The sequence below is a fragment of the Anthonomus grandis genome, chromosome 2 (assembly GCF_022605725.1).
Source record: "Anthonomus grandis grandis chromosome 2, icAntGran1.3, whole genome shotgun sequence".
In the NCBI taxonomy this organism is placed as follows: Eukaryota; Metazoa; Arthropoda; class Insecta; order Coleoptera; family Curculionidae; genus Anthonomus; species Anthonomus grandis.
This window is the reverse complement of record NC_065547.1, coordinates 8,515,906-8,531,510: the sequence shown is the minus strand read 5'-3', so window position 1 is coordinate 8,531,510 and position 15,605 is coordinate 8,515,906. Positions and strand designations below refer to the sequence as shown.

Genomic DNA, 15,605 nt, shown 5'->3' with positions numbered 1-15,605 from the left:
TTTTCTATCAATTTTTAGCATCATTGTCAGGTTTGTTACATCAGTGTCAGGTTCGTCACTATTTAGAAAAACACATAAAATATGGTATTGCTTTTTATAGAAAAATAGAAACTAAAAAAAAATAAATTACCCATCGGCTTCTTGCAATAATTAATGTTTTAAAAAGAATTCTTAACCTGGGTCTAAGGCTAATTTTCTGACTTTTAAGAAATAGTGACGAACCTGACAAAGTTCAGTAAGCAGAATCACTCAAAAATGGGTAAAATAAAAAAAAAAATTGCACTGCTTTTGCCAAATTGTGTTATAAAACATGATTAGGAAATGATTTGTTTGTTTTTTTGCATAATATTAAATATTTTGTAATGAACGATTTTCACTATTGGTTTGACGACTTTAAATGAGAATGACCCATGTATTGTTTGGGGGGTGTTAATCGCAGAGTTTACCACTGAAACATGGAGTTCCACAAGGCTCCGTTCTGGGGCCTATTTTATTTTTGGTTTACGTCAACGATCTGCCTATTTGCGATACTGGCTCTGTATTTTATCTCTATGCGGATGACACAACTTCTTTAATTACTGATGCTGGTGAAGCGAATATTTCTCGCATATCTCAAGAGACATGTGCAAACTTGAAAGACTGGGCTGTTTCAACCAGATTATGTTGAATGAAATCAAAACCCAGCATGTAATAGTAAATTTCCTTGATGTCACTCTTGATAGTTTAACCTAGCTGAGTCACGTTGACGAGTTGTCATCCCAATTATCAAGATGCATACTCCTTATCCGTAATTTATCGGGCTCTGTCTCAATTGACACGCTCAGGATTTCTTATTTCAGCTATTTTTATTCTATAATGACATACTGTCTTATCAGCTGTGGGCACTCGGTGCACATGTCTAAGATATTTGCATTGCAGAGAAGATGTGTGAGGGTGATTGCTCGTTTGGGCTACAGAGAGTGTTGACTGTCGTAAAGTGTTGAAATTGAAAATTCTCACTCTACCCGGTGCATTTATTCTAGTGTGCCCATAATATGTTAGGGAAAATGTGACTGACTATGCAACATATGCTGATACCCACCGGCACTTTACCAGAAATAATGACTACTTAATTCCACCTTTTCTTCGACTCTCCAGATCAAGAACTGGGGTTTCGCACTACGGAGTGAAATTTTTTAATGCTCTGCCAGCCTGTAAGGGTTCTGCCACTTCGTATATTAAAAAATAAAGTTAAAGATTTCTTAACTAACAACCCTTTTTACTCATTTGAGGAATTTCATCACTCCACTGTGGCTTTTTAGGAGTATTGTGTTTTTCATATTTTTATTATATTTCTGTTAAAGCTGCTTTGTACTTGTTAGTTTTACTTATTGTTTAATGCTTAATCCTTGATGTGTTTTTCCTTTAATTCTGGATTATCTTATCGTATTATATAGTTACTGCATGGGTTTTATTATTGTAATTTTAATTGTTATACCGTAATTTCCCATAACAATAGTCCACTTTTTAGATTTTCTCTTGCTTTACAAGTGTACAAAGCCCTATAGACTAAATGTTTGTTTTAAGATATGTTCCTGTTAGGTGACCTTATTAGCTTTTTTAAACAAATTATTAGACCTTATATATAAAGCAAAATAAATAAAAAATAAGCGGTACAATGTTGGGCCCGTAGTTACCCAACTATGGTGATGCATTGGATCAAAGTTGGTATACTGAAACACAACTATGGTTCAGAAAACCGATAATGAAAAATAAAACTCAGATTTTAAAGTCGAAATTTATTTAAAAAAGGGTATTTTAGGGTAAATTAACATACTTTTCAATATTCGATCAATCGTATCCAATCACTTCAATTACCAAAAAAGAAAACTTATAACTCCTCATATGTAAAAGTAAAATCAAATTTTTAGGTTAAACATTTTACAGTCAAAATTAGTAGAGAACACAAGATTTATCTTTAACAAAACACACAAGATTTGTTTTTAAATTAACTAAAAAAATTAAAGTGTTCTAGCTAGCCTAATCTTTTTGCAATTCTGCAACTAAACTATCTACTCTTAGAAAATAATTTTGGACTTTCTATTTTCTTTAGAGTATTTTAGGACATCCTTTTGTATTGGCCACTTCCATAGATTCCCAATTTGTTCCATGCAGCTGACCATGTACCCATTTTTTGTTGTTTTCTCGACCACACCCGGAAAATGTTTTTGTTCAAAAATGATTATAACAAAATCGCCTTCAGATATTGTACTAGATTGATTATTTTGTGACGAAGGTTCATCAATGAAGGTTGGTAGCATCGGAGTATCGGAGTCTAAAGAAATTTCTCCTAAACTTTCTTCCTCTGAATCACTCAATGCAAATTTATTAAGCTGCTTACTTTTTTCTTTTTTTCTGTTCAGAAGTACTAGACTCGTTGATATCATCTGGTCCTATACTTTTGCCTGTCTCAATATTTAATTTTTTCTTTTTCCTGATAATCCGGGGAACAGTTTCTGATTTTCTGACATTTTCAAGAAAAGCTGTAAACGATTTATTGATCAAATCATAATCAGAAGACTCATTAACCCTGTTGCTGCTGGGAAGTCTAGCTAAAACCTGATCCCAACTGAATGGATAAATCCCTGCTTTTCTAAAACCAGACTGTAAATTGGTTGCAGCATTTTCTTTTGTTCTCCCGAACAATTCGTTTAGAAGGGATGGAAAAACGTCTTTAGGGACTGTAGGATGTCTTCTTCCAGCAGAAGAGCTTTTCCACTCATCCAACACTTTTCGCCAATGAATTTTAAAAGGTCGGAAAAAAGATATATAAAGCGGCTGAGTTAAGTGAGTCGAGTTTGGTGGCAATGCTACAAAGGCAATGTTATGTTCCTCGCATAATTTAATAACCTTGGGACTTATATGTGACCTTAAATTATCTCCGATCATGACAGATTTTTCAAATCTACTGCGCTTTATCATGGGAAGTAGAATTGACATAAACCAGTCCTCAAAGCTAGATCCATCAAACCATCCACTTTTACTTCTATTATATCTGGTTCCTGCAGGTGCACCTTTGGTCCACGTATCCCACATTTTTTCGGCCTTATAGTTAACATATGGAGGACATAATTCACCTGCAGCATTGCCACACATCATAATAGAAACCGCCGCTTTAGTGGAATTTTTAATTTGTTTGGATATTTGCAGCCTCGCTTACTTAAAACAGTTTTTTTGCCAGGATCATCTACCAGATTAGTTTCGTCGTAGTTAAATATCGCTGTTGGAGGAACCCCTTAAACTTCGGCTTCTAAATGGTCAAAATATTTGTTTATAATTTGATTATCGACAGCAGCTCGGCATCTCTTAATGTTACTACAAAGCCTCTTCGACAAATCCCCTTTTCTCCGCAGTAAAAAGCCTTCCATCCAACGTTTTCCCGGAAAATTATTTTGAAACCTTGATTCATTGCGCCCGGTACTATCCAAATACATCTTAAATCAAATGGAGTCACGGGAAAGCCAAACTCACACATCACAATACAGTGTTGAACAAAATACTGTTCTTCTTGCTCAGTAAAAACGCATTTCCGTCCTGGTAAGTTTATACAGTTATTTTTTATTGCTTTTAGTTTTGAAATAATAGTGCTGCGCGGAATATTATAGTCTCTGAAGCTTTTCTTTGATACATTTTTGCATTTTTTATATCTCCAATGCACTGCTCCAAAACCTTTTCGGAATAGGGGATATAGGGCCTCGCCCCTACTTTTCTATGTTCCAATTTTGATCTAGGCATCTGAAAAAGAATAAAAATGCAATAATTTGTTTTTTAAAAGCTAAAAAATGCAATGTTTTATTTTTTGGCACATAACAATAGTCTGGCACCTATAATAGGTTAATATTAATCTTTAAGAAACTGTATCCCAACAATGGTCCACAAGTTTCCAACAATTGTCCAGTGACCATTGTTTGGTTCCAAGTTGTCATTTTTTGTAAACAAAAATATTTAAAAAAATAAATTAAGGTTATATCAATTTCAAACATCTTTAATAAGCAGAAACATATAAATAAATATACAGGAAAAAGTATATAAGGAAAATCTTTACCGTAAGGGATGGACAGCACAAAGTTCGCAGGTTATAAAAATCCCACTTAACTGAGCCGTTTGATCTTGTAATCGCTCTGCGTCTGGGACCATGCGGACGGCAACTGGAGCAACTTTGAACTTCTCTAGGCGGTTTCAATAGTTGCCTTTGCGCGTAGCTGCATTTTTCGTTCGTTTAAGTGAGGATAACATACACGTGATTTTTTTAAATTTACGCGGTCTTTGGACCATAGTTGCGCTTTAGGACTAAAGTTAGGGAAAACTACGGTACTTTTTTTCTGTATTTTTACTTGGGTAAGAGTTTGTAATTTTAAATAAAAAAAAACTTGGTTTTGTGGCTCGTGTGCTTGTTGTGTATGGAACAAAATGAGCATGAAGTGGTCTGAAAGTATTGTGCTACATTTTTATTGACAGCATGACTGTTTATGGAATATCCTGCTCGAGAGTTAGCGTAACAAAGATGCTCAATACAACGCTTTCACTATCATCGCAAAAGAAATAGAGAAAGTAGAAGTAAATGTAACTGTTGCCGACATTAAAAATAAAATAAAAACAATTAGACCAATGTATAAGAAAAAACTTACTTTGTTATTAAAATCCATGAAGAGAGGTGTTCAGGAACAGAGAATATATACAAACCAAAGATATTCGGGTTCAAGTAAGCTGATTTATTTTTAAGAACAGTGTCTGTAACGAGAGATAGCACATCAAATTTGGGAAATACATAACTTTAATACAACTTAAGGGTTAGACACTGAATTACGGTAAATTATTTTTTCTTGTCAATGTACGGCACCAAAATATTCAGCATTCAGCATATTTGTTCTTTGTATTAGCAGAATCTATTGAATAATTTCTACTTCCATTATATTCCAATTCACGGAAACCATTATCTGAAATATCAAATTTGGGAAATACATAACTTTAATACAACTTAAAGGCTAGACACTGAATCACGGTAAATCATTTTTTCTTGTCAATATACGGCACCAAAATATTCAGCATATTTGTTCTTTGTATTAGCAGTATCTGTTGAATAATCTCTACTTCTATTATGTTTCAATTCACGGAAACCATTATCTGAAATATTATCCGATCTCCAGGAACCTGGTGTAATGGATCCGGAAGTAAAAATTAACCAGTTGTGTTGTGTAATGCGCAACTTGTTTTGATAATTATATCCACTTTGTCAATACCTACAGCTATTGGATTTTCAAAAAATTCGGAATCTTGGGGTTAAAATTCCAAGGCATTTTCTACTATACGACGTGCTCTGGATAAGCGGTAATTAAATATCTTCTGGTTTTCAGAGAGATGAGTAGATCTTGCATATGGCTTTAAAAAATGTATGTTTTAAGTGGGAAAGCATCATCGGCTACAAAAACTCCATTTTTCGCAAATTTTAACAAATTTGATTCCATTGCTACGTTTAGAGTTGAATTCGAAAACACAGCTGCATCGTTTACACCTACATCGATATAGCGGAAGCGGAAATGGGCATCAACGGCAGCAAATAAAATTACGCTGTAAGCTCCTTTATAATTGAAATACTGCGAGCCATTATAAGATACATTACCACCAAGCATAAGTGTACTAACCTAACATCGTTTGTAGAAATGGTTCTGGATTTCTTTCCATTCATTCTCATTTTGTAGACCCTGAAATTAATAGGAAATCTTTCAGTAGCAAAGAAACGACCCCTGAATAACTAATAGCAAATAAACTGTCAAAATAAGAAAAGATAAATATTTTGAAATATATTTTTTCATTCCAAATCCTGCCACCAAATGAATTAGAAACTCAGAATGAGACGCTAACCCAGATAGACAATGAATTTCCAGATTTACCTGTATTACCTGTACGCCGCCCAGATTCACCAGCTGATACTGCACTAACTCACACACTTCAGGTAGAAAAACAATTTGGAGGTCCTCCAATCCGCAAACGCAAACTAGCATCAAATAATAACCTGGCTACTCGAGTGTCAAATGTAAGTGCAGCAATAGATAAACTGGATAAGCTGTCTGAAAAAAATAGGCGTATCCCAGATGATGAGTTTGATGTATTTGGGAAACTTATAAACTTATGGAAGTACAATTGAGGCAGCTTCCTCTGTATAATGCATCCCTTTGTGAAGAACAAATTGAAGCAGTAATAAGGCAACAGCATTTCAATATTATGGAATCAGGTCAAAATCCTGCACATTCAAGGGACACGCACTTGTCTTCGTCACGATACTTATGACATACAAATGACACATTTGCTGACCGGCACCTCTGATATAATCGCTCAAGCTTTGTTCAATAGTTTAGATTTTTAATACATATTAACTACATAACTTGGGGTGATACAGAATTAAATACACTTTTGTTTATCACATATTATGTTTCATTTTAACTTACCTTTATGAATTCTTTCAATGCCTCGTAAATTTCTTCACAGGTTAGTTTTATAAAGACTGATATGGTTTTAGGAACACGATACATGAAAGCCAGTGTGCGAAAGAAATCTCCGATTGCCAAATTGCTAGATTGCTGATATATGCTGATAGATGTTCTCATAAGGGTATCTTGTTTTTGTATTTTGCTTTTTATCTTTAGAATAAGTCACTGAAATTGTTCTTTGGACATTCTCAAATGATTTTTATTGGCATCCTTGTTCTCTAAATCCAGCTCGTGAAACGCCCAATTTATTTCTTCGCAATATCCAAGTCCTGACCCAAAACCGACGTTTTCTAGATTTTCTGTCAAAATTTTCAAAATATCTCTGATTTCTTCATGTAATAATCCGCAAATAGCTGTTATGCCTGCTTGGAAAACTTTGTTGGCAGCTATTTTAGAAACAACTAGCGCATCAATTTTTATCATCAGTGTGAACGAATATTCGTTTAGAACGCGCCTTTAGGGCTAACTTCCGATGGTTTTGATAATGCTTGCTCTACCTTTCTGGTCCAATGGGTGATTTGCCAGACTCTCTTACTAATAATCAAAAGGGATTTTTTATTCCGCTTTGACCGATTTTATTTCCGTTAAGGTCGCTTACAATGGAGACGCAACTTAACGACTGTCATTTTCATCTGTCAGTAAGGGAGCGGGGGGAGGGGATAAGAATGTTTATAAATAAAGAAAAAATTTGTTATCAGTAAAAGAAATGTTTTATTCCGTTAAATGTAATTAATGGATTTGATTATATTGAGCGTAAACTAAATCCCTTATCTCAACACAACCATTTGTAATCGCTTATACAATTTTTTTTAGAAACCTAGTTGTGTTTGTTGACCGAAAACTTGAAAAACAATGTTAAAATTAGGAAAATTTGCCTTTCTGACCAAGAAAACCATTCAAATTCCAGTGTGCAAGCTTTCTACAGTTCCATTACAAAATCAGGTAAATTTTTATTAATTATTTTCAGCACCAAGTCATAAAACAGACTCTTATTGCCTCTATTATTTTTATATGGTAATACATGACTGCCTAATTTAATGTTAAAACCTTGAAGTTATTTTTAAATTCCTATATGGGTTGATTAAACTTGACTCTGACAATTCATTAACATAGACTGCTTGTTTCTTTAGAATTGTCTGAATTTATTTATTTACCAAATATTGTCTTTTCTTGTCAGAGTATAAAAATTGAAATGATTCAAAAAGCAAGCAAAATTCCAAGCTCACAACTCCAGAGTATACTAGAGGCAAAAGAAAATTAAATGAAGGGTTTTTATAGAAAGAGATATTTTATATCTATAAGGTCATAATTGTGGGCATAATTTCGTTTTTAAAATGTAGCTACAGTGCTATTAAACAGGTCAATATCAAAGTCAAAGTCAAAATATACTTTATTTGCTAAGTTTACAAACTTGTGCTAAAAGCTTCCTAATCCTAGAATTTATAATACAAGTAAGTATTTATTTGGTTATACAGGACAAAAACAGAATACAGAATCAATTTTGATTGTATATAGAAGCATATTTTATATAAACAAAGAAAAAACCAACAAAGAAGAAAAGAAAAGGCGAGAACGAACATAAAACAAGAATAATAAAAAAATAATAATAATAAAATATTTAAATCTGATCAACAGATATATAATTAATTTTAAATATTAAAATAAATCATTAAAATACTCTTCAATGCTGTAGTAAGCTTTTGGTAAGATTAATTTCTTTAGTTCTCTCCTAAACTTTTTAAGGTCTGTAACAGTCCTAATCGAAAAAGGAACATGCTTAAATATTTTAAGTACTAATAAATATAAGAGAGTTTCTCGTAGGTGAGGAGGTGGGGATTGGAAGAGATAAGTTGCCCACTTGACGAGACTGGTGCAGGATGGTGGGCTTACGGACTTATATATGAGTGTTGCAGTTTCCAATATAAAGAGTGAGAAAACTGTTAAAATTCTTTCAGCTACAAAAAGGGGTTTACAAGAGACTCTCAGACCAACACCACACAGATAGCTTAATGCTTTTTTCTGAATAGTAAAAATCATGTTAAGGAGTCCCTTGGAGCACAAACCCCAAAATGGCAACCCGAATAACGGATATGTGAGTCTATTAAGGCGAAATAAACTGAACGAGCAAACAACCCCCCTAACTCATGCCTGGCAACCCTGACTGCAAAACAACCAGAAGAAAGTTTAGCAGAGAGGCCCAAAATGTGGTTGTCAAACTTTAAACTCTCATCAATGAAGAGGCCGAGAAATCGACAATAATCCCTACCATGTAGTGGGCTCTGCTCATTGAACAAAAAACCCCCTACATTACACTTAAAGCCCAGAACAGAAGTCTTATCAACATTGAATACAAGCTGATTGCAGATGCACCACTCTTTAATTTTGTGAAGGTCCTCTACTATGAGAGATCTGACTACTTTTTGATCTTTGTTATGCCACAGAATTGTAGTATCATCGGCAAACTGAACCACTAGTTCATGCAGCGATAGAGAGCTTAAGTCATTAACGTATAATAAAAATAAAATAGGACACAACACTGACCCTTGAGGTACACCACATTTAAGATGTGCTATCCCTGACGAAAATCCAGATGCAACCACCTTCTGGGTGCGGCCAGACAGGTATGACTTCAACCACCCCAAAGCCACTCCTCTAAATCCATAAAAATCAAGCTTTGACAGCAGTATTCCATGATCCACACAATGTGTGGTTGATAGCATTCCGATTAAGATACTGCAATGGATCGCCGTCACCGGGAACTGCTTCCAGTAACTTCTCAGCAATATTAGAAAAATAGTCATTGAAATCATCGGGCCCCAAGTCCGATTCAACCAACCGCCGACGAGAAGACATTCGTTAATGATTAACCAACTTTCCTTCTCTCTGTTACCGAACGAATCTAAGCGCTCACTGTAATACAGTTCCTTTCTGACTTTTATCAGATGCCTATAAATTTTCCGATAATCCTGAAAATAAGACCTGATGAATTGATTGTCAATAGATTTGCGAAGTCTTGCTAAGCATCGCAAATTTTGCGCAGATGTTTTTAGTCCCGCGGTGATCCATGGTTTTCGTCTCTTGGATTTAAGTCTAACCAAGGGAAAGCAGATATTTATTCTATCACGTAATGTATAATAAAAGGAAGAAAATGGTTGTGGAGCAGCTCGAATTGCATTCCAGTTAACAGACGAAACGGATTGAGAAAATAAATTCAAATTGTTCTCACTAAACACTCTCCCAATGCGGCGGCCAGATTTGTTTTTAAAGTCACTAGGGAATTGGACATACACCCCCTCGTGATCCGATATACCCACTGAGTGCACTGAACAGGTAACACCGTCCAAATTACTGCAGAAATAGTCAATAGTGGTCGATGAAGAGGTCGAAATACGAGTGGGAGCATTAACATGCATGGTGAGTGCAAATGATTTGAAGATTCCATCAAGAGAAATTCTTTGCGGTAAGGAATATTTAATATTAAAATCCCCAGCCAAGATAACACGCGAGTGAATAGGGAGCTGGGACAGAAGACAATCTAACCTGTCAAGAAATACACCGATATCCCCAGAGGGCGGGCGGTATATACAAATAACGTACATATTAAACAATTTACAAAAACACACCGACTTTCAAAAACCCGTTCAACTGATGCATCACCAAACTTTTCAGTACAGAAAAAGTTTTGAAAATGTCTCCTAATTAGAACAGCAGTCCCTCCATGCAGAGAGTTTTGTCTATAATAAACTGACAGTGGTACATACTCATCAATACAAAAACATTCATTAGGTCTAAGCCAATGTTCTGTTAATATAACAATGTCAGGAAAATTAAAATTAGGAAGCAGAAGTTGAAGCTCATCCACCTTATTCCGAAGGCATTGAATATTTAATAAAAATGCACTACAATGCTTTAATTTTGATATTGCAGTTGAATGAATGGGAGCTTCAACCTCTACGGTCCCATCTATAAAAAAGAGTGAGAACCAGTCACACGCTCAGACGCAGTTCCCACGCTTTCGACAAAATTAGGTGATCTATTTAGTTTTAGATGCTTAGAATTATACAGTGGGTTTAGAAAATATATATTTTTTTGGCCATGTAATATACAAGCCAAATCAGCAAAATGATTAGCATAATTGCATTCAAGTATTCGACTTAGGTCAATGTTTTTATGGAAAGCTTTATATAATGACAGATTACTATTATATACGACACTGCAACCTGGTCCAAAACAAGGGCTTGTCATAACGAGGAAAGTAGTGTTTTTACAGGGAATGATAAAATCGTTAATAATAGATGTAGGAGAATATGTTCCGTTCAACCACAAGATCACCAAATCGTTCTTGGTAAAATTAGAAGCAAGAGCTGAAGCAGTTAGTACCAAATCACGAGTCAAGCAACCGGGTTTTAGAAAATATTGAATGTTGTACACATGTCCCATTTTGTTACGTAAAAGCTTAAGAAATAATCTATTACATTTTCCAGCTACAAACAGAAGCTTTGAACGAAAATCATCAGGTTTATTGTTTTGTTTATTGATCTCAGTACGCACATTCCTGGAGTCAGTGACTGTTGATACCACTTGCTGAGTTTTCAAGACCCCAATCTCCAAAAGGTGGCTTTCTTTTTCTGCTTCTAAAACTCTTATAGAAGTCACCATCCCTTTATTAATAGAAGAATACTCATTAACATCTCTTTGTAGCAAAGAAATTTGATGTTTATATGCAAGACTCTCGTTTTGTATAGCGTGAATGTTGGTAATTAGGTCCTTATTTAAATCCGTTAATTTGTCCATTTTGAGTGAAAGGTCTATTTTTTGCTGTTCCAGAGACTTTACCAACAAATTCAGATCATGTTCCTTAGTCTTAAAATTGTCAATCTCGTAACTAAGTTCGTCATTTTTTTTATTGAGAATATCAAGTGTCGATAAAAACTTTCTTTCCGCTTCAAATACTTCATCCTCAAAAACCAGACTATTTCTACGAATTCTTTCTAAGCGTCTATCCTTTTCCCTAAGTTCCTCCATCATACTCTCAATTTTCTGTTCATAGGCCCTAGTTTGACCTTTTTCTTCATTAAAAGTTGTCTGACATCTTTCCGCACACAAAATTTTATAGCCTCCCAACCTTATAACCTCAGATTGTCGCTCGAGGCAACTAGGGTGAAAGATTGAGTTGCAGGCTACGCAGCAGTAATTTAAAAAATCCCAATTTTTACAGCACTTAAAGCTACGATTCATCTTATAAAACTAATATTTCTAAGAATTTAAATGTGCTGCTGAAACCTGAATTTCTCTAAATCCTAATTATAATGTGAAAATGTAAACATAAATACTGAAATGTCAACAGAAACAAAAATAATAATCATTATTGCTTGTAAAATATTAGTCCCTGGCAAACTTGATATAAAGGTGCAATTCTGGCTAGGTTAGTAGGTTAATTTTCTAAATAAAATCAAAGGACTAGAGTGGCTAGAGGGAACAAAAAACTTTCTCAAAGGATATATTCCATCAATTTTGAAGCACAGATGTTTCAAAATCCTAAGCTGCACATATTGCTGACATTACTGTCATGGACATTATAGTTGGGGAACCACACCATTGCCGAATAATAAGACTGTCCAACTGTTGTAATTCTTTTCTTGACCGGATTATGAAACAGAGAGTTTTCAAGGAAGATTTAACAACTTCATCAATATGTTTTTTAAATGTGAGTTTATTGTCAACTATGAACCCTAGATCATTCATACAGTTGACATGTTCTAGGGGAGTGTTATTTTGTAATTTATTTCATTACAAATTTTTGAGATTTACATACACATGCACTTTTTGATATTCAGAGATACTTTATTAAATTTGTGGTACACCAGTGTACTAAAGCATCATTGTTTTTTTTGCAATAAAAGGCAATCCTCTTTGGTTTCTATGGTGTGAAATATTTTTAAGTCATCTACAAATAAAAAACTTCTTTAGGACTTGGAGTGCTGATAACACACGATGGTTTAATGCCACAAAGTGTAGTATTTCACAGTTATTCAAGATCATAGATCTCCATTACCTACTCTAACAACAATACCATCTTAAGCAGGCGTAGTCAGATTGCTGATTCTATTCTAAATTTACCTTTAATTCATATTTTAAGAGTATCAAATCATTTATTACTTGTTGATTACATTAAAGTAGTATAAATGCACAAACATAATACTTGACACACAGAATAAACACCTGTTCACAACATATAAAATTTAGCGATATGGGCAGCTGTAGCTAAGCTTTCTCAATTTGTTGGCATTAGAATGTTTAAAAAATTCATTGAATCAAATGGATTTTGGATATTTTTTGGAAAATCTACAGTACAGACATGTGTATAACCCTATCTCTAGATCTGAGTTTCACAAATTTGTTTCATGCACCTAGGTGTGTTTACCTTTATGTGCAGAAGTTTATTATACATCATTCCTAATATTAAATTATAACGCAAGTGAAATAATGTATTCCTGTACTTTCTAACAATATTGATTATTAATAACAAAATTTATATTCAATGATCTTTGAGATAGTTTTACATTAACAATCCCCAAGAAATACCCATTAGATCTTAAACAATCTGACAACACATCACAATAAATTACAAAAATTTTAACAGATTCATGTTTTTTGAAATAAATATTTTGACCTGTGAAAATGCAGAATTCCCTTTGTTCCAAATAGGCTTGGCAGGATCTTTCTACTTGCGGGTGGATTAAAACACAAAAAGTTCAATTTTACAACTTTAATGTGATGGCTAAGTTTATGTTATAGTGGACTGTAACAAGAGAGATCGAAAAATAGAAACCCCTCCCAATCGCGACGGCTCCGTTGAGCTGAACGCGTGAACAACGCAATATTATGTTTTCTTTCACTCTTACACATAGAGCGCGTGGAGATTGTTGAAGTGACGACGATCGCTTCTCTCTTCGAGTGCCGAGCCGTAGTAAGCTACGAAATGTCAATGTCTATCTACGATAGATGACGATTAAACATAACAGTGGCGTAACATAATTAATTATATAAATAAAAACTGTTCATACCGCCGCCCTTGAAAGTACTAAGGTATCTTTCAACAACTTGATTGATTAAAGAAAGGAGAAAGGTCACGCAACTTAAAACAAAGAGGTTATAAAATAAATAACTTAAATTACTAACAAAAAATTACCGTGAGGTAATTAAAAATTGATACAAGTATATTATCTAATTAACTTAAGTAAATAAAAAATAAAGTGTTATTAATTTGCTTATAAAATCAAGTAAAAGTCTTAAGTCATTTTAGAAGCCTTGAATTCACAAGACTCATCTGAAATAGGTAGAGGACAGATCTTAACGATACTGCGTTTAAAAACATTCCCGTTTGCAACACGAACACTAACAACACGTTTTATACCGTCCTTCCCGGGATGAAGATTGACAATTCTTGCAAGGGTCCATTTGGAAGGTGGGCTGTTCTCTTCCTTCAGTAAAACAAGAGAGTCTTGAAGGCTTCCAGGGTCGGTCTTAAAGCGCCATTTTGATCGCTCGTGGAGGGTATGTAAGTACTGCTCTGACCATCTGCGCCAGAAATGTTGCGCTAAAGATTGCAGCATGTGGTACCGGTTCAATCTGTTGATTGGCGTAGTCTCCAAATCAATATCAGGTACTAGGTTTAAAGGATGGCCGATAAGGAAGTGTCCGGGAGTCAGAGATTCAAAATCATTGGGATCATTAGTAAGAGGTAAAAGGGGACGTGAGTTCAACACTGCTTCCACCCGAACTATGAAAGTGTAAAACTCCTCATAAGTGAGGGGATTGTCATTTGATATTACCCGCCGGAGGTGATGCTTAAACGATTTCACCACACTTTCCCATAACCCCCCAAAATGCGGAGAAACAGCAGGGTTAAAATGAAACTGAATCATGTTATTTCTAGCATATTCTTCAAACTCGGGGGATTGATTAAGCTTATAAATTTCCTGTAACTCACCGTTAGCCCCAACGAAATTTGTGCCATTGTCACAATACAGGTGCTGACATAAGCCACGTCGAGAAACGAAACGCCTGAGCATGGCCAGAAAACCGCGAGTAGTCAAATCTGACACCAACTCTAGGTGGACAGCCTTGGTGGCTAAACAAACAAATATACATAAGTAGGCTTTTATAAATTTTCGGTTTCGAAGTTTTGAATCTTTTATCATGAAATACCCAGCATAATCCATACCGGTATGCGTGAACGGTCTAGAAGGAGTTACTCGAGGTTTAGGTAGATCTCCCAGCAGGGTACTTAAAGGTTTAGGATTTTGTTTGTAACAAGTAATGCATTTGTGAATTACAGTTTTCACAGCAGATTTTCCTTGAATGGGCCAAAATGTTTGTCTCACGAAAGACAATGTGGCCTGTGTACCAGCATGGAAATTTTTCTCATGAGTATGAAGGATGATTAAACGAGTAAATGGGTGTCTCTTTGGTAAGAGTATAGGATGTTTGGACTCATAGTCGAGAGAAGAGTATTCGAGCCGTCCTCCTACTCTTAGTATTCCGTTTTTATCAATAAATGGATTTAAAGCCTTTAATTTACTTTGAGAACGCAAACGATTTTTATTCTTTAAATCTCGTAGGTCAGAAGCAAATTCTTCTTCTTGAGTTATGATTACTAAAATGGTTAAGGCATGATTACGTTCAAATAACGTTAATTGTCCTATCTGACGTGTAGGTTTAGGTAACCTTAGATTCTGATAAAATCTAAAGCAATAAGCGACTACATTTATAAGTTTATTATAATTCGAAAATAGTTCAAAAATAGAAAATTTAGGCACGGTTGAAGCAAGTATGATTGACTTAGGATTCATTTCGAGGGTGTCATTGTCGAAAACCTTGCGTGAGTAGTTGGAAATATGAGTATCTGTGGGCCAATATTCTGCGGATTGACATAAAAATGATGGACCTTGCCACCACAAAGTACAAGATTTAAGCTCTTGAGGACTCATACCTCTTGATATTATATCAGCAGGGTTTTGATTCGATGTGATGTGATGCCAATCATCTATATCAGTAGTATTCTGGACTTCAGAT

At 34.8% G+C, this 15,605-nt stretch overlaps 1 protein-coding gene across 4 annotated transcripts in view; it reads left to right on the top strand.

Annotated features, from left to right (window-relative positions):
* Window positions 1-7,185: 7,185 nt before the first annotated feature.
* Window positions 7,186-15,605, top strand: part of LOC126747127 (molybdenum cofactor biosynthesis protein 1) — a 33,371-nt gene continuing 24,951 nt past the window's right edge. The window contains exons 1-2 of one of the 4 annotated variants that reach the window (XM_050455616.1): window positions 7,186-7,280; window positions 7,341-7,469. In XM_050455616.1, the coding sequence (XP_050311573.1) occupies window positions 7,380-7,469 (90 nt within the window). In that variant the 5' untranslated portion in view covers window positions 7,186-7,280; window positions 7,341-7,379. Of the gene's footprint in view, window positions 7,470-7,905; window positions 7,979-15,605 lie in introns of those variants that run through there. The other 3 variants (XR_007664111.1, XM_050455641.1, XM_050455625.1) reach the window with 3 other exon arrangements.